General features: G+C 40.0%; 1 protein-coding gene across 1 annotated transcript in view; it reads right to left on the reverse strand.

Annotated features, from left to right (window-relative positions):
- samd12 (sterile alpha motif domain containing 12) overlaps positions 1-20,467 on the reverse strand; it is a 243,950-nt gene that overhangs the window by 64,925 nt on the left and 158,558 nt on the right. The window contains exon 5 of the mRNA XM_057827486.1: positions 288-13,074. Within this exon, the coding sequence (XP_057683469.1) occupies positions 13,043-13,074 (32 nt within the window). The 3' untranslated portion in view covers positions 288-13,042. The remainder of the gene's footprint in view (positions 1-287; positions 13,075-20,467) is intronic.

Below are 20,467 nucleotides of genomic sequence, written 5' to 3' on the forward strand. Positions count from 1 at the left end.
ATATTGTCGAAGTACTATGCTACTCTGTTAGCGAACGGGCTAGCGGCCGCCTGACGTAAACAGAGCTTTTCTGGCGAAACTTCTTGTGAATAAATGCTTAAATCCCTTAAGATATGGTCTACTAGATATAGATATGGACGTAAAACAGTCTCGATTCTTGGTTAAAAGTCAACTATGAGGCTAGTCAGTTACGAAAATTAGCCGGTTCCATCTGTAAACAAAGAAGAAAATTCCTGCGAATAAATGCTTCAATCCCGCATGCATGGTACAAAAAATATCACATTTACCTTGAATCCTCGAAAAAAATCACTCCTGAGAAAATCCTTCCTGTTTTTATGCGGTACAGCTTTTGTAGTTCTGCAAAAATCCAAGCTTAAATCCGACATGAGTGTGTGCCGTCTTCGACTATTACTAAATGAAGCTCGGCCGCTTCTGATAGCGCGTTACGCAAGGAATGACGAAGCATCACATAAATATGTAATGAAGTCTATGTTCAAGTTTTGGTGGATCTCGGGAAAAAAATCAGTAATGGATGAAAACCTAGAATGGCAATTGAAAATGAAGGCATAGTACAGGCTCAGTTGGCTTAATTCAGAGGTTTAGCTTGATTTGCGTTGCTGCAAAAACTGAGACACTCATCTTTGTGAACCGAGAATGATTTATTTACAATATTTACAATTTGCAACATCAATCAATAACTTGACAACATAAAAAGACTTCAAGGTGAACCAAGATCAAAACGACAAAACATTTCGCACTGAGAGCCAATTGAACCCAAGTATTACTGAAACATTTTTTTGCCATATCAATGCAAACTAGTTTATTATCAACATCATCGAACAAATCAAATGGTGTCAATATCCTAATTGTAAAATAATTCTCGCCCATCAGCTGCCCTATGCTGCAATGGAAAAATGACAAGACATCTCTGCCCGACCGTGAAATAGCTAGCGAATATTCTCATTCATCCAGGTCATTTCACTCTCAGGGTGTTGAATCGATCGCAACTGAACTGTTCTGCTTGTCTTGAGAAGACATTTTGTATTTCATCCAATCATCATCGGTGTGGAAACCGAACTACTGTATTTGTGAGCTGTTCAACTAAAACCAGACACTTGCTGTGTCAAAGCTTGTCATAAGACCAGTGAGGACAACCAAAAGACCATTTTTAATGTCTGTCCTAAGTGTCTAGTTTCAGTTGAGTGGCTCATATTTCCTTTCTAAATTAGAGGTACACCCCAGCAGCACTCACTCTGCCCAGCCACACCCTAATCTAACCTATCTTCCCTCTTCCTATCCTTTTGACTCCCTTAGTGCAACCCCTATCCAAAATGTGTTTCTTCGTTAAAGGCTTTCATATTAAGCTTGCAGCGCTACTTATAGTTACCGTAATTTTCACACTATAAGGCGCACCTGACTATAAGCCGCTACCCACCAAATTTGACACCAAAAACTGCATTTGTTCATAGATAAGCCGCACTGCACTATAAGCCGCGGCTATCCTCACTGTATTATGGGATATTTACACCAAAAGATATTAACCGGTAAAATTTTATTTGACAGCGGCATCATACGACCAGTGTTGTTAATAACGGCGTTACAATATAACGGCGTTACTAACGGCGTTATTTTTTTCAGTAATGAGTAATCTAATTAATTACTTTTCTCATCTTGGCAACGCCGTTACCGTTACTGAGGCGGGAAAGGCGTGCGTTACTATGCGTTACTAAGTTGGTTAAATAAAAAAACAGTCTGAGAGAAACGGACTCACGGGGACGAGAGCAGAGCAGGAGTGGGGAAGACGGCGCCGTTGCAACCGCGATGCCAGATGGCTCCAATAATACCTGACTGCAGCCATAGCCGACAAACTACGCCCACATGACACGGTAGATATCATATTATAGAACTAGATGCAGGTGACAGACACTGCTGCATTGCCAACATGTTTTAAGGACTACATGCGTTTGTAAACAGCCGCCATCTTAAAGCAGTAGACCTCTCAGGAAGGCCCTGATGTAGAGATCCTTCCTAGCGAACCTAAGTAAATTTTTTAAATCTAAAATGCTCCTAAATCGGCAAAAGCTTAACTTAAATCTATCTTTAAATGATGAAACAGTTTTAAAATTTACACATGTTTAAAGTAGACAGAAGAGACTAATGCAATAACGGGAGAAATTTTAACAACTTTAACGATTGATTCACAACTTTAAATGACTTCCACACATAGCAAAGGTTACTAGCTAGTTATCGCAATACCCTTGTGTCTAGTTAAGTGGAGGGTAAAGAATTGGGCTTGGGCCAATTGTCCCCCAAACCCTTTAAGCTTCACATTGTGTGACCTGTTTTTTTTTTTTTTTTTTTTTTTTTTTTTTGAGAAAAAAAAAATATCACTAGTTACTTTGCCAAGTAACTAATTACTCTTACATTCAGGTAACTGAGTTACTAACGCAATTACTTTTTGGGAGAAGTAATTTGTAACTGTAATTAATTACTTTTTTAAAGTAAAATTAACAACACTGCATACGACTGTCATAAGACCAAATGAACCACCATGAAGCTTTGAACCAATTGGCTACAGAGCTTCATTGCTTCAAGAAGCTTCATTTGGCCATCACTGCTCCATTTGGGGAGACAGTCAACCTCTGCTGCCACCTGCTGTCAACACTGTTGTTGTCCAACATGCCTCCTAGCATGCATTGCAGCGCTACAGATGTAAATAACAATCATTATTCGTGTTGTGTACTAATTATTTCTTCAATTGCTGTTCCAGTTGTTTCATTAATTGCTAGTTATGGTATTTGGTAACACTTTATTTGACAGTGGCGCAGCAAGACTTATTAGACAATTATAATTTTGACACGACACTGTCATGAGTATCAATGAATATTTAAAACAGATGTCTTTTAGTGTCATGCGGCAAATTATCTCACTTTTGAATGGATGTAAAAGATCCGAGCTGGACATAAATGGAGTTAGTAAAATAATTTGCCGGATGACACTTAATGACATCTGTCATAAGCATTTAGTAATGCCCATGATAGTGTCATGTCTTAATTTTGATGGTTTTATGACAGTCTTATGACACCACTCTGTAATAAAGCGTTACCTATTAACGCAAATAAATCAACAAAAAGTCGCACGGGACTGAGGATTCAAAATGAGGGAAAAAAAGTAGCGGCTTATAGTGCGAAAATTACGGTAATTATTTCTTCAGTTACTGTTCTAGTTGTTTCATTAATTCATAGTTATGGTATTTGGTAACACTTTATTTGACAGTGGAGCAATAAGACTGTTATTAGACAATTATAATTATGACATGACACTGTTATGAGCATTAATTTCATTTAGTGTCATTCGGCATATGATCTCATTTTTGAATGGATGTAAAAGATCCGAGCTGGACATAAATTGAATTAGCGACATAATTTGCCAGCTGACACTTAATGACATCTCTCACAAGCATTGAGTAATGCCCATTATAGTGTCATGTCATAATTATGACGATCTTATGACGCCGCTGTCAAATAAAGTATTACCTGTTAATTTCAACCCAATTAAATCAATAAATAAGCCGCACTGGACTACACAGGATTCAAAATGAAGGAAAAAAGTAGCGGCTTATAGTCCGAAAATTACGGAAAGTAGCATATACAGTTGTGTTCAAGATTATTCAACCCCCACAGTCGATAAGGCTTTTTGCAAGTTTAACATTCATTTTTCATCTTATTCATTATCACATTAAATATTGGTGTGTCAAATAGACAAACAATGACAATGGCTTTGCAGGCAGGTAGTATTAATGTCTCTGCCACTGTGTGTGACTTTTTGGTGGGGCTTGTAATTCTTAAAAGGATAAATGTGACTTTGTATATTGTGACTAAATATTGCCATCTAGTGTATTTGTTGAGCTTTCAGTAAATGATACTGTAGCCATTTAACTGTTCTGCCCAAATACATGATGGGAAGTGCAACCATGACTGTGCGTAGTGGTACCAATTGATATATCTTCTCTGCGTTGGGAAATAACTTAGGGTGTTAAGAAAAAGATCAATTACTATCTTTCTTCCCCACATTGCTTCCCACGATATTTCTCATCGCAGGGAGAGGGATTGTAAGGCTTTAGCCAATTAAAAAAAGGCTTCAAAGGCTGCCAAAATTCACTGTACTCATTTTACGCTGCCTTTTAGCTCAATATATAGTTAAAGCGGCGCCATTGCAGACTGAACGCGACAATGCGTGAGTGGGTCGACCAGCGCATGCGTTAATTGCGTTAAATATTTTAACGTGATAAATTTAAAATATAATTAATTACCGCCATCAACGGGATAAATTTGATAACCCTACCTTAAGCCTAAACTAAAGACTCTGGATGAGTGTAACATATTATGTCTGTAACGTTAAATACAATTAGAAAACGATTTAATTAAAAAATATATATATATATTAAACGAATTATGTCGATATTTTTTTGCCGATTCCGATATTTTGAAAATGACGTAATCTGACCCGATCGATCGGGATGCCGATCGATTGGGACATCTCTAGTGCCAATACTTTTGGCCAGCACTGTATATCGGGCTCAAATATTGGCTTACAAAATCTGCTTTGGATATCGGCAATCAGCAGAATTAAAAAAAAAAAAAAAATTTAAGATATTGGCATTTGAAAATCCCATATCGGTCCACCTCTAAACAAGACAACTTAAGTTAATCCGTTCCAGGACCTTGTTTGTAAGTTGAAATGGTCGTATGTCGATCAGGATTTTCCCATAGGAATACATTATAATTCCATTAATTCGTTCCGCAGCCCAAAAACCTTCACTAAATCCTTAAAAAATACTGCTGGTACTATTACAAATGGCGATTACACATAGCAAAACAAATAAATTATAAATCAAAATCGGAATAATAATAATAATAATAATAATAATAATTCCTGTATTAATGTAACGAATCGGTTTCTAATGTGGCGGACGTTTTTTGCTGACCCTGAACGCACCGTGGGGCTGACGTGCCAGAGACAGACCGGTGAGCTTGAGTTTCACTTTCACTTTGAATGTTTTCTTGAGAACACCGTCAACTGCGGCAGACAGAAGGTGTTTTTGTTTTGAATAAGTTGTGAAATAAATGATAAAAACGTAGCGAAGTTGGCGATCTCTCTGGAGATGTTACCACAATAAGAATTGTCAGCTTAACTTATAAAGACTGGCGAACGATGGTCGGAGGAGGACCGTGGAGCTGTATTGTTGAGCCATTTCACGGATGCCCACCCTACGCTCATATTTTTCTGTCATTTGCATCTTCATTTAGAAGGTAAGCGTCAACTTTTTCCTTGTTTCACCACCTGTACCAACCTTTTCTGAAACCAGTGTTGATTTGTCACACAAGAAAATCCGCCGTGCATTCGTCTGCGGTGCTGCCATTGTCGTCGTATTTCGAGCATGTCGTCGGATGTAGAAACAAATGGCGAGTCCAATTTTACGTCGGATGTCGAAAAGTTCGTGTGTCGAAGCGATCGTATGTAGAGGTACCACTGTATAAATAACTCAACCGTGAATGGCATTTGTGGCTCTTTTGGTGTTTTTTAGTTCAGACTACAACTATAACACATGAATTGATGAACCGCACTCCGATGAAATAGCCAGTTGTCTTTTAGCCTAAACAATTTAATTCACTGCTGTTTGACACAAACACAGACAAAGCTTCAGGCTTTTGTAATCCTCGAGGACTGTATGTCCTGGAGGCCTGATCAATATTATTCAATCAGCAAGCAGGTCTTTGCCGTATTAGTCTGCCGCTGTTATATCCCAACAATGAATGACCAGACACAGTGGAACCTGTCCACAAATGGAATCCCATTAAAATGCAATTGCTCTCATAGGCAGCAATTTCCCCCTCACTTTTCAACTATAGCCCTTTTTCAATTGACAACTCTGATAGAGGAGAGGAACATTTTTTCCCCCTCCTATACAAACATCATTCCAGAACGTCAATATTTACAATTTCTACTTAGAAGTTGTTACACTGTTTGCTACATATAATGAATGTACACTCACGCACAGAGAGGACACAGCTGTTCGGTTTCATGACAGACGTGTGCTTTTAGGGTTAGTAAAGATACAATATAACAGTGAGTGGCCTTCATTCACATAGACATAACTGAGATTCTCTTCATATAAATATGACAAAACAGACATTTCGATGACAGACACGGCTGTCACGGCTTGTTTTCCGTCTTTGCTATTTTCAGTATAGCTCACCTAAAAATAGTTCGAGAAGCTGACAAACAATAAATAAAGCCGAGCCATACAGAGATGTGTCAACGGAAAAGGATATCTGTGATGTCTTTTGTTCTTCCTGCTCCTCGTTAACTCCAAACAATTTCCAAGGAGGAACAACCTTCGGTTCGGCTTCGGGGTTTGTTGTCAGAACTGTTTATGTGCTTGGAGAAAGATTTTGGCGACATCTATGGAGTTTCCTTCTCATGGTCCGTCCTTATTTTTTCAGTTTGTCTTCATCTTGACGACAAGTGTTCATCAGAAATGTCCATACTGAGCTGGTTTGTTCCATACATATCTATTCAGGAAGATTACCGTAATTTTCAGACTATAAGCCGCCACCCACCAAATTTGACACAAAAAGAGCATTTGTTCATATATAAGCCGCACCGGACTATAAGGCGCAGCTGCCCTCACTGTTGTGTGGGATATTTACACTAAAAGATATTAACCGGTAACACTTTATTTGACAGCAGTGAAAATTATTGCGAATAAATTCTCAAATCCTCGAATTCTTTTAAATATGGACGTAAAACAGTCTCGATTCTTGGTTAAAAGCAAAAAAAGAAACAGTGCAGTTGGTGTCTATTTTACGTAAATATGTTGAAGTAACATGCTAGTCTGTTCGTGAATGTAGCTAGCATCCGCCTGATGTGAACAGAGCTTTTCCGGTGAAAATTTTTGTAAATAAATGCTTAAATTTTTTATTGATATGGACGTAAAACTCTCCCGACTCTTGGTTAAAAGCAAAAAAAAAAAAAAAAAAAAAACGCGCAGTGAGCATTTATTTTATGTAAATATGTCAAAGTTAGTGAATGTAGCTAGAAGCCGCCTGATGTAAACACAGCTTTTTTGGTGAAAATTCCCGTGAATAAATGCTTAAATCCTCGAATTCTTTATAGATATGGACGTAAAACAGTCTCGATTCTTGGTTAAAAGTTAAAAAAAAAAAAAAAAAATTTAAAAAACGTGTAGTTAGCATTTTCTTGAATCCTCGAACAAATCACTCCTGAAACAATCCTTCCTGTTTGTATGCGGTACAGCTTTCGTACTTTTTCAGCATAAATCCGGTGTTGGATCGCTGCATGCGTCGCTGCGACTGACTGCGAATAACTGAAGCGGAATGTGGGATGGCCCCCTATTCAAAGGCGTGGCCCAGTGAAGTTAGAATCTGACCTGTCAATATCATTATGAAGTCTATGCTACACCTTAATTGAATCTCTAAAACTGATCAGAAATGCTCAATAATGTTGAGGTCTGGGGATTGTGCCAGGGACACAAGATGCTCAACTTCATTAGAATGTTTCTAATGCCATTTTTTCACAATTATCTTCAATTTTGCCAACATACGGCACATGGGATATTTACACCAAAAGATATTAACTGGTAACACTTTAGTTGACAGCGGCATCATACGACTGTCATAAGACCAAATGAACCACCGTGAAGCTTTGAACCAAATGGCTGCAAAGCTTCATTGCTTCAAGAAGCTTCATTTGGCCATCAAAGCTCCCTTGGCGGAGACGGTCAACCTCTGCTGCCAACTGCTGTCAACACTGTTGTCGACCAACATGCCTCCTAGCATGCATTGCAGTGCTACAGATGTAAATAACAATCACAAATCATATTCTGTGCTATTTATTTCTACAGTTACTCATCCAGTTTCATTAATCGCTAGCTTTGGTATTCTGTAACACTTTGGTTTACAGTGGCGCCAGAAAACTGTCATTATTATGACATGACACTGCCATGAGCATTAATGATTGCTTATGACAGATGTCATTTTGTGTCATCCGGCAAATTATCTCTTTGAATGGATGTAAAAGATCCGAGCTGGACATAAATGTAGTGACAGACATAATTTGCCGGATGATACTTAATGACATCTGTAATAAGTATTCATCAATGCCCATGATAGTGTCATGTCACAATTTTTAGTTTTTCGGCAGTCTTATGGCACCACTGTCAATTAAAGTGTTGCCTATTAACACCAATAAATCAACAAATAAGCTGCAGGTTTCAAAAAGCGGGGAAAAAAGTAGCGGCTTATAGTCCGAAAATTACGGTAATGGAACAATGTACATGGTAATGGCATTCCATTAGAAACAAATGGGCAAAGTTTTGGGTAAATTCTGTATACAACTTTTATGCCCCTTACCATGGTTGCTTTTGCATTAAATGCAAACCTACCATCAATTATAATTTAAGGGTAACATGGAAAGTCTCGCACGCATTAACTGGAGTTCAATTATTTCTTATGGAGAAAATACATTGACGGTACGAGCTTGGTCTTGGAAGGGATTGTGCTCGTATCATGAGGGTCCATTGTCCTTTTTCCTTGAAATATTTTGTGATGATAGTAAACTGTTTTCATCAGTTATATAACCTGGAATTCAACTCGGATAAATGAGGTCCACTTTGGAGGGTTTCCTCTCCACAAAAGTGTCCATTGATGAATGTTCCACATTTTTGATTGCATAAAATAAATACTGGAAGATGGACATCAGGCATTGTCAAACACTGTTTACACGACAGCATCCACTGTATGCACAGTTGAAGGAAGAATAGAGAGAATGTTGTTTAACGTGTGTCCCCCTTTTGTGGTTTTTAGGGTACGATTAGAGGAAGAATGGAAGATTTATGAGCAGTAATTGTCTTGCTACTTTACAAAAGCCCTAAGTTGGATTAGGACCAGCCTTCCCGTGGGGGAACATAAACCTTCAATTGCTATAGTGAAGTTTGAGTGACCGTTTTAAGGAGTCCCTTAAGAGCAAAATAGCTTTTTTTTGGATGAGTATAGCCAGCTACAATACATACAATATTTTCATGAGCGATGTAACACTGAAAAAAATGTTCGTGATTTAATGATTTTAGCTCGGTGAAGTCGTCCCATCAGATACAAATTTGTATCAAAATGATGTCAATCGTTTGTGCCATGTTTGTGCTGTAAAACGTTTTGTTGGTGCTATCGTTCTTGTGATATTTCACATTTCTACAATTCAGTTGTAGGTCAAACTGAGGTCAACCAACCCCCCGTTTTGATTAACTCATTCACTCTCAGCCATTTTCACCAGAGCAAGGCCCTTCGCTCCCGGACGTTTTACTGGAATTTGACTGATTTTGCAAGGCCCACAGAAAATTCTGTTCTATTGCTATATAAACATGGAACCCACCAAAAGAAAGATTAGACTCTCTTCTTTCAGCAGGAAAAAAAAGTAAGTTCATATCTTTTTCCATTCTTTAGAAATCAGCATTAGAAAATAGCTTAATTTGAGCAATTTTCCAATTTCTGATTAAAAACACAAATTGAGCTTTTGTTTAAAGCATACATTTCAAACATAACTGACTTTAACACAGCTATTTTTTTGCTTTAGTGACATCCCAAACATCTGAATAATGTTTTCCTTTTACAAAACAACAACAAGACAAATAGAGCTTGCTGAAATTCGCCTCCCCAGACAAGCCGCACGGAAACAGCGAGAGCTGAACAAAGTGCCGCTCTGCCGATGCTGCCTCCGCGTGCGCCAACTGGGAAGACGGAACTTCGCGCGTTCACCTCTGATATTAACCCTTTGTACTGACTCCATGTTCCAAAAGTTTGAAAAAGACTCGCCGAAAGCAGGTTGACAATTTATTTGTCGACAGTGGTCAAAAACAAGGCAAAAACAGACGACGGAGGGACAATACTGGATCCAACACAAGGCTACATGTTTCAGAGCAGCAAAATCTGTCTTATCTCAGTGTCCAGTGTTTTTTATGTCCGTGGGCCGGCCGAAGGTGTGTCCAGGTGTTGCTTTGGGATCATCCCTCTCTGGCCGGTTTCGGTTCGTGCGTGGATGGGATGTGGTTGCCACAGCGACCGGCGCTGGTCTTGACGTCACAAGCGCCTGCGATCAACTTCGTTATCCAGGCTGGCACTATTTGTTGTAGGACAAAGCACGCTGGTCTTTGCCCTTGTTTGTTTGTCGGGAGGACTGATTGCCAGAGTTTGGTGCGTCAATCTTTCTCGTGGCGCACACGTTTTGGGCTTCTGTGATAAGATGGAGTTGTGTATCTATTCTGTTTCTTTAAACTATGGTGTGCTATTTATTTGACATTAGGTGTGTTAGAGTAGTGCAGTCCTACAATGAATATGAGAAATGATACTATTCATTGATTGATTATATTACGTGTGTTCGAGTAATGCAAACAGTTAGACGGTGCCTACGGTACCATTTTTCCTTTTCCCCCTCATGAGCGCCGATAAGGTGATTCACTTTACTGTGTTCAAGGCCACTGAGTGGAGTCTGCCTAAACTATAGTTAAATGAATGTGTTATACTAATGCGAACAATTATATGGTGTGTGCGAGAAAGCAAACCTTTCCCTTCAAGTGATCCTCTGATTTAAATAAATGTAGGCTCTAATAAACCACAATTGTTCTCTTGTACTAAAATATGTTGTTAGAAACACATAAAATGTGAAATCAATGGCAATATTTTGTAATATTTAGTCCATATATTTTGACCGTTAGTTACCGCCATGGTTTGCGGGCTCGCAGTGATGACGATAATAACAATTGATAGCTTTCCAAATGTGTAGCATGTTCAACAATTGCTTATTGCTGCCTAAACTCGCGAAGTAAAATGCCACGATGTGCTGCTTTTGAATGCAATTTCCAGTCAAATGGAAAAAAGGGGAGTGAAGTGAGTCGTCAAGGTAGAATTATTATTTTTAGTGAATAAATGTGCATAAGTGGAAGCTTCTCCCCCTTTTTGGTCCCTGTATGCATGTATCCTACCCACCACGCGTTACAACTGGCGCCCGGACATTTTTCCTGGATCCTCAGTCAAGTAAGGGTCCCATCGCGTCTGCAATAATGGTTTTGGATCTGTCCATTTATTTTTATTTGTCGGTCCCACAGCGGCTTTTCCGATCAGTCTATTTTGTGGAATCGACGGCCTAATCGCGGCTGCGATATTGCCATGGGATTGTTCTAATTCCTGGATCTTCAAGTGAGTAAAAAAACGCGGATTTGGATTAGTATTGCTATCTTTTTTGCTGACTATTCTTCGTGGGAGTTTTCCCCAAATCATACTAAACAATTAAAGCACTATGGCACGCTACAGTGACGACAGTGACTCTGACGTGGACCTTACAACAATGTTGGAGTTTGTCAGGGAATGCGTGTTTGCATACTGCTGAGCTCCCGAGTGAAGTGTGGTCAAGGTGGAAATATTTTTTTGAGAATAAATGTGCATAAGTGGAAGCTTCTCCCCTTTCTGGTACTTTTATACACGTATCGTAGCTACCACGCGTTACAATGTACAAGACCTGGATTACACAAGGTGTGCTCTTTGGCGTGTACTGTATGTAAAGCACACGACAGCTCTGGATGCTAACAATCTACATAATTATATTGGGAAAACGTTTGAAAATGCAATATGCTTACCTTGAATATCTGCTAATAAAACCGGAGTTCCCGAATCCCAACAGCATGCACTCTCGCTCCCAACCGGAGTTCCCAACCGGACTCTCTTGCATCACCAGTTTTGCCCAACTTTTTTCTTATCAGGTATTTGCTGCACGCATTTTTCCCTGAAGCTTGTCTTGTGAACGACCGACAGTGCTGTCCTGCTCTTCACTTTTCAGATCTGGTTCAAATAGGAAGGGTAGAACTCACGACATGTTGGGAAAGCTAACGAGTGACAAGCTGGAATTTCGGCATTCGGGGCCAGTGACGTCATGCACTGCGAGGTAACAAGAATGGCGACCTATCACTTAAAATATTTTACAAACTTTATTAAAACAAAAACATTAAGAGGGGTTTTAAAATCAAATTATTATAACTCATACTAACATTTATGTTTTAAGAATTACTTGTCTTAAAAATAGAGGATCCCTTTCAAGGTTTTGATAGCAAGGTAACAATTTATTTACACATAACTGAGAGATGACGCTGTTGTCGCTGTTCCCTCATCGCTGCCTGTCTCATAAAGATGGATTTTTTTGAGTCTCTGCGGGGTCTGCTTGGCGAGCAGCATGGACTCAACGACATCATCCACTGCACTGGTGGTCCTGGTTGTTCTGCTCGGTCGCCCAGCGCCTGGCATCCCGGGCGTCCTCTAGGTTGTTCTGCTCGGTCGTCCGCCGCCTGGCATCCTTCCGCCGGCACCCCGGCTGTTCATTGCCATTGAAACGGGTTGCGGGTCTTACCAAATGCGCTACTGCCCCCCAGTGGCCAGTTTTATTGCTTTAAAATGGATTTTCAGCTTTGTGCTTTGGAGCTCATTTGAATCAGAACCCAGAGATGTCTCTTATGAAAAAAAAACGTAAAAGACGTATACATGCGTCTTTGGGACACTGAAACAATTAAATTTTGGGAGCAAATGAGTTAAAACTTTTTACAGCACAAACGATTGACATCATTTTGATATTAATTTGCATCTGAATGGGGGCCAACTTCACGGTAGTATTAGACCTCGAGGGATCCCAGGTGATTTCTAAGAACTATCTGGAGATGTAATAAATTGACACGCGTTTTATGTAATGGGAACTGTTGGTCAGATTCCAGAACGTTGGCACGATTGTTTGGATTGCGAGGACACATCAGGTTGGAACTTGTGGAAGGACTGTCAGGAGTGGCTAGGAAGAATGCATGAGATTGTTTCCTATCTTCGCACAGGATGACGGTGCACGAGGTCCGAGAAGTGGTCCGGGGATCACGTGCAGATGGGCTAGTTTTAGGTTGCCGAGGTGGTCGTCGTTCGCATACTTCTGTGAAAGCTTACGGTGAAGATGGAGCACATTCCAGGGAGCCTGCAGAAAGAAAACCACGAACAACAAGTGAGAAAAGGCCATTGTTGAAACTGTGGGAAATGGCGAGAAAACAAAAAACCAAGGGGGGGAGAGGAAGGGAAACTGAGAAAAGTGACGTAGATGAGAGAGGAAATTTGGAATTTGAGATCAAACAGGCAAAAAAGAAGGGGCTCGAGATAACAAGCACGGGCACAGTGAGGCATAAAAATGGATCACGGGGATGGAATTAGAAAACTAGAAGAGAGCGCAGAGAGATAAGAGAAACGGGATAAAAGAGAACGAGTGAATAAAAAGCAAAGGGACGTAATTATAAAATAGCACATAGTAAATCAACGCGGCGAGCATCTTTGTGGTTCTGGGGAGAGCGGCGATGTTTCCGTGAAAACGCAAAGACGCTTGATAAGTGTTTCAGATGTAAAGACAGGAGGATGAGTGGAACAAATCAAGCGGACGGGGATAAGTGACGTTACTGAAAAGTCAGTCAGCGCATCATATGACAGTCATCCTTTCAACAATAGCATCTAAAGTGTGTGCTGCAAGATCAAAGAAAGAGATACTAATAAGTAGAGGTGTGCATCGGTACTGCCCTCACGATTCTATTCGATTACGATTCGGAGGGCAACGATTCGATTTGATTCAGAGGGTCAGGATTCGATTCGATTTGGCAATGCATCGCGATGCATTAAAGCCTGGGATGCATTAAAATTCTAAAGCAAAGCATATTTTTTGTGAATCACGAGGCAACACAAGCGGTCAGACATTAAACAACTTTTTATTGGCTTTTGTGTCACTCCTGGTTGAAGTCAAATGAAAGTACTTTCAGATATATATTAGGGCTGTCAAAATTATCGCGTTAACGCGCGGTAATTAATTTTTTAAATTAATCATGTTAAAATATTTGACGCAATTAACGCACATGTCCCGCTCAGAAAGTATTCTGCCTTTTGGTAAGTTTTACAGCAAGGATTTTTGTGCTGTCCAACAGCGAACTCTTGTGGTCGCTTTGCGACATGGTTTATTGTTTTCAGTCCAGTTCAATATGGCTGCACGACGTTTCGGGCTGATAATGTTGTGCTTATATGATCCTTGGACAAGATTTGTCCGTAAGTATGGTTGTTGTAAAGAATGTACATATTATGTTAGTAAGCGAAATGTTATATTTTTTGTATGAGACACTTTTTGTTTATGTTTAGTGAACCTGTATAGCGTGCTAAGCTAACGTTGCTAATGCAATGCTTGTGTACTTTTTTTTTGTAGTTCTACGACGGTCTAAAGAGGACAATGGTTTGAGGCCATTTTATTAATAAATCAGATGAAAAAGGAAGAAGTCTAATTATTAAGGCGTCGTTCACTAGCTGTCTAGCTTTGGAAAAAGTAGACGCTTCGGAGTGAGGACAGCATAGACAGATTTAGATGACAGTAGAGTGAAATGCCCACTACAGTCCTTATGTACCGTATGTTGAATGTATATATCCATCTTGTGTCTTATCTTTCCATTCCAACAATTGATTTTACAGAATATATATATAATTTACAGAAAAATATGGCAAATTTTATAGATGGTTTGAATTGCGATTAATTGCGACTAATTACGATTAATTAATTTTAAAGCTGTAATTAACTCGATTAAAAATTTTAATAGTTTGACAGCCCTAATATATATATAAAAAAAAAAAAACAGATCACAGCATTTAATTAGTGCTTTGAATGAGACCAGGGCTTTCTCTTTTTTTTTTACACACAGCAGCAGCCTTTCACACAGTGCAACATCTGAACTCCTGTGCAAAATCAGTAATAACAGTCACTGTATTTTAGTCACAACGACCCATCAATAAAAATATTCTAGTAAATATTAAAGAAAACGACAATGAAAATATTGTAGTGCAGCAGCATCTTTATCGCAATATCAATCCAGGGATCAGTTCAGTTGCAAACAAAACATCAACTAAATTGCAATGTAGAACAAAAGTAAAATGTAGGCCTAGCCCACTATATATGTGCGATAGAGGTTAGATCGGGCCTAAAAAATCCAGTCCGACCCCACACGGCCCGCTGGTATTGAAGCCCGGCCCGGCCCGAGCCCGATCAACCAATTAACTAGATTTGGTGGATTTATTTTCCACCATGATTTGCAAATAAATTCTTTAAAAATCAAACAATGTGATTTTCTGTTTTTTTTTTCCCCCACATTCTGTCTCTCATGGTTGAGGTTTACCCATGTTGACAATTACAGGCCTCTCTAATTTTTTCAAGTGGGAGAACTTGCACAATTAGTGGTTGACTAAATACTTATTTGCCCCACTGTAGGTGGATTTATAGGGCGGAAAACACAGAAAAGACTGAAAAATCAATTTTCTGCTCTTGCACCCCTCTTTAAAATAAACTGCTGTATTTTAAGCCAAAAGAACTGTTGTGTTTGATAGAACAATATGTCTGTATGCTGCCATAGCAATAATTAAAAATAGTTGGGGGCTTAATGCGCCATGAATCTGCTATGGCAGCATATAGACATATTGTTCTATCAAACACAACAGTTCTTTTGGCTTAAAATACAGCAGTTTCTTGGTTTCTTGTAAAGAGGAGTGCAGGAGCAGAAACTGCTTTTTCAGTTTTGTCTGTGTTTTCCGCCATATATATACATGTATATGTGTACATATTAGGGGTGTCATACGATTAAATTTTTTAATCGAGTTAATTACCGCTTAAAAATTAATCGTAATTAATCGCAATTAATAGCAATTTAAACCATCGATAAATTATGCCATATTTTTCTGTAAATTATTGTTGGAATGGAAAGATAAGACACAAGATGGATATATACATTCAACATACGGTACATAATTACTGTATTTGTTTATTAGAACAATAAATCAACAAGATAGCATTACCATTATTAACATTCTGTTAAAGCGATCCATGGATAGAAAGACTTCTAGTTCTTAAAAGATAAAGGTTAGCACAAGTTATAGAAATTTTATATTAAAACCCCTCTTCATGTTTTTGTTTTAATAAAATTTGTAAAATTTTCAATCAAAAAATAAACTAGTAGCCCGCCATTGTTGATGTCAATAATTACTTACACAATGCTCATGGGTGCTGAAGCCTATAAAATCAGTCGCACCCAAGCGCCAGCAGAGGGCGATAAAACTCTGAAAAACACAACAAGTACACATTTCACTTTGCTGTCATTTTAATCTGTTTGAGCGGGGCATTTGTGCGTTAATTGCGTCAAATATTTTAACGTGATTAATTCAAAAAATTAATTACCGCCCGTTAACGCGATAATTTTGACAGCCCTAATACGCATATGTATATATATATATATATATATATATATATATATATATATATATATATATATATATGATTCACCAGTCAGTTACAATTTTCAAGCAACTTAGCTACTTTGATAATAAAGTAATTACTAAAGTAACTAGAGGACTTTTTTAAAAAGCGTAATCAGTAATTAAAACGTAGCTCAAGGACTCCCTGTATCATATTGTTCTTTCCAAACAATCAGACACCAGAATAAATTCTCAACACATACGAAACAGTTTTGTTGTCGGAACATTTCAGAAATTTTAACGACAAATCTTCATTTTGATCAATCCAGATTCGATTAGGCGTTACAAATTGACACATTGATCACAAATCAATTAATTGCTACACCCCTGCTAAGTATCACTGAGTGCAAAATTGCCTCAGGCCTTCATTGTCTACATCTTCATTTCAAGCAATGTTTGCGTTGTCAGCTAGAGTGAAGAGGCCACACATTTACACTGTTCTCCAAACATTAAGTATCGTGATCCGAATCTTAATTTCGAAGGGTGTTTGCTTTCCTGTACACCAATTATTCTGCAGGGGTGATGAACAATAACGGGCACTATTTCTCATCAATGTCATCTTCACAATGCGTCTCTGGGTTACCACTACGAACACACACCTCCCATTTCTACCGTACGCATGCTCTGCATCACAATATCAAGGATATCTTGCGATGTAGCTGTACGGATGAACTCGATGTATATTATGAGAGATTATTGCAGCTCTAAAACGTAAAATCAATAAAAGTTGACGTTTTCACAGCTATGTTATACAGCACTGAAGAAAAAGAGGAGCACGTCATCATTTGGCTTTTATCACACTGAGGTGTAAATTAATCAGTACTTGTATATTATCATTATTTAACATAATACCTATAATCTGCTAAATGAATTGGAACAGATCAACATATAAAATATTTTACTGACGACCTCCCTGAATTCAAAAAGTACATAACAGTTTAAAAGAAAGAATAAAGGCCCTAGTCTTATATTAGTCTTAAAGGCTGTCATGGCTGACATATCTCTACAACATATCGCCACATCGTGAGATAATCGTTATCGTGACCCTTGTATCGCAAATCGTATCATCAGGTATCCAAAGGTTCTGTCATGTGCCAGCATAATCATGCATCACAAAGCTTCCTTCATAAAGACTGTGTGCGCTTTAATGTGTCACAAAGAACAACTGAGAACAGTACATAAGGCACGAACACATAGCATTCAGTGTCAGGTCGTCAGTGATTCAGCATACTCTTGCATGTCAACTGTCCATTACCGCTTGACCTGATTGTTTTCTTTGCCTGTCAACATCAATAAAATCCTGTGTCTGCTGTACGCAACTGGTTCCTCCGTCGATTACTTGTCAGTACGACCTGACCAACATGGAACCAGCATAGTCTGTCCTGTACCGTCTTCACCAAACGGAAAAGGAGGTCTCTCAGATGTCTGGTGACCTCGCATCTTTAATCCAGATCGGCCAGGAACATCAGCAACAACTACAGCAACAGCAAGAACAACTGACTCAGGTGATCCAAACTCTCACCAAATTGGCAACTCCATCCTCACTACCCAATGCTCTGGTTCCAGAAGACCCGGTGACCCCAGCCTTGGCTATTGATGCCCTCGAGCCCAAGATTGGAAACCCTGAATGCTTTAACGGTGACCCAACCCAGGTGGGAGCCTTCTTGAGAAGTTGCAAAGTCCAGTTTTCCTTGCAACCCCGGACCTTTGCAACTAAAGACACCAAAGTTGGATACGTCACCATCCACCAGCCTGTACCAACTTTCATACCTTTCTGATGAAATGATCAAAGTGTTCAACCTGGACTTTTCTAACTCTGAGACATCCCGTGCCCTCATGACCATCCGTCGAGGCAATCGGTTAGTGTCGGAGTATTCGATTGATTTCCGAACTCTGGTGAGACACAGCGACTGGAACACGGAAACCGTGATCGACGCATTCGATCACAGCCTGGCGGACTACATCAATGATGAGCTCGTTTCCTATGATCTACCCAGCACCCTTGACGAAGCCACTGCCCTTGTAACCCGCATTGACCATCAGATTCAGACCCGACGGTGAGAGAGGGGACGTCGGAGCGCACCTTCTGCCTCTCAGCCTTGTCCATTTGTTACTCCCGCCAATTTAAACTAGCCAGAGCCCATGGAGATTGGCCATTCTGCCCCAATTCCTAAAGAGCGCCAGCAATGTTTCACTCCTATCCTGTGCCTGTACTACGGGGGTGAAGGTCATCGAATCGCTACCTGCTCAGCAAAAGCCAGAGCTCACCAGATGTCAGGGGGATTCGGGTGAGCTCAACGTGTCTTCAGCCTCCCCCCATTTGTAAACCCTTGCTCCAGATTCGCCTCCTACTAACCGACACTACCCATTCCCTGGCTGCTATCATCGACTCTGGACTGGGGGCCAACATCATGGATGTGGATCTTGCCCAGCAGCTCAGCATATGGCGTCACAAACTTCTGGATAAACATCTAATCGGCACACACATCTCAGCTCCGGTAACCATGCTTCTGTCCGGAAACCACCACGAGTCAATTCAGTTGCATCTGCTCCGCTCACCAGGTCAGCCCTTCGTCCTTGGTTATCCGTAGCTGCACCAGCATGACCCTAACCTCGACTGGGAGACTGGGGTGGTACGAGAATTGGGCAGAAGATGCCACCAGACCTGCCTGAAGGAGGCGGTCATACCCACCAACCCTGAACCTGTCATTCCTGTCCTAGACATTTCCAACGTACCTGCCTGCTACCATGCACTAGTGGAGGATTCCAAACCCATTCTCCCTGATTCCTGCCAAGTTGCCATGATGACCTGGGACATTGAGGAGCAGGTCAAAGCAGTTATCCGGGATCAGCCTGTCCCCAGCGCCTGCCCCACTGATTGTCTCTTTGTTCTTGCTAACATGAGGTCCCAGTTGATCCAGTGGGGCCACGACTCCCACCTGGCTTGTCACCCTGGTGTCACACACACCATCCACATTCTCTCCCAGCGATTCTGGTGGCCGTCGTTGAGAACAGACATCCCAGACTTCGTGAAAGCCTGCCCCACCTGTAGCCAGAGCAAGACCACCAGCCGTCCCCCAGCTGGCTTGCTCCAACCCCTGTCAGTCCCCAAACGACCCTGGTCCCATATATCAATGTACTTTGTCACCGGACTCCCTCCTACTGAAGGAAACACTGTCATCCTCACGGTTGTGGACAGATTCAGCAAAATAGCCCACTCATACGATTCAGATTTTCCCCCCACTGTTTCATGAATATGATAGGTAAAAATGAGTGTTACATGAATGAAGTTTGTAATCTATGTAGTTTGTGATTTGATTGCAATCGCTTTTGTAGGTCAAACCACTCTCCAAATGAGCAGATTCAAAATCGTTCAGATGTATGATTGGTTTTCATTTTCGCATGTTCTTTTCAGTCAGGTTTCTTTCTCCGTTACTTTTTTTGGACACTAAAGCACAGACATAATGTTTGTTGCTTCTGTATTTTTCTGATTTGAGTTTAGCAGCAGGGGACTGGCAAGCATAGCTCAGTACCATTTCTTAACTGTGCTGCACCATTTTGCAGTATACCTCTACACACAGTGTCGATGTGTCCTTCGGGGCTTAACGGTGACAAAACTGGAACGTTAAAAAAGATGTGAGGTTTATTGCTGAGCATGTTCTTCATTGTGGATGGAGGGACATGTGAATAAGAGAAGGTTGTATGTCAATATACTGTGATGCTTTTAGAGGATGTCTTTTGATGTTTGCAATCTCTAATAGCAATACAACTCTAAAAGAATAGTTGCAAAGTATCTCGCAAAGTTAATAGACTAAATAATTGAGTAAAGAATAAGAGTAATTTGTTTACATCATAAGCTAACACCGCAAATGTAAAACTGATAGTTAAAAGTATACAGTGGAGTTGTCCCGTTCACATTTTGTTGCTAGAGGTCGCCTGATACAGTGGGGCAAATAGGTATTTAGTCAACCACCAATTGTGCAAGTTTTCCTACTTGAAAAGATTAGAGAGGCCTGTAATTGTCAACATGGGTAAACCTCAACCATGAG

Source organism: Corythoichthys intestinalis, chromosome 22, assembly GCF_030265065.1.
Source record: "Corythoichthys intestinalis isolate RoL2023-P3 chromosome 22, ASM3026506v1, whole genome shotgun sequence".
NCBI classification, from domain to species: Eukaryota; Metazoa; Chordata; class Actinopteri; order Syngnathiformes; family Syngnathidae; genus Corythoichthys; species Corythoichthys intestinalis.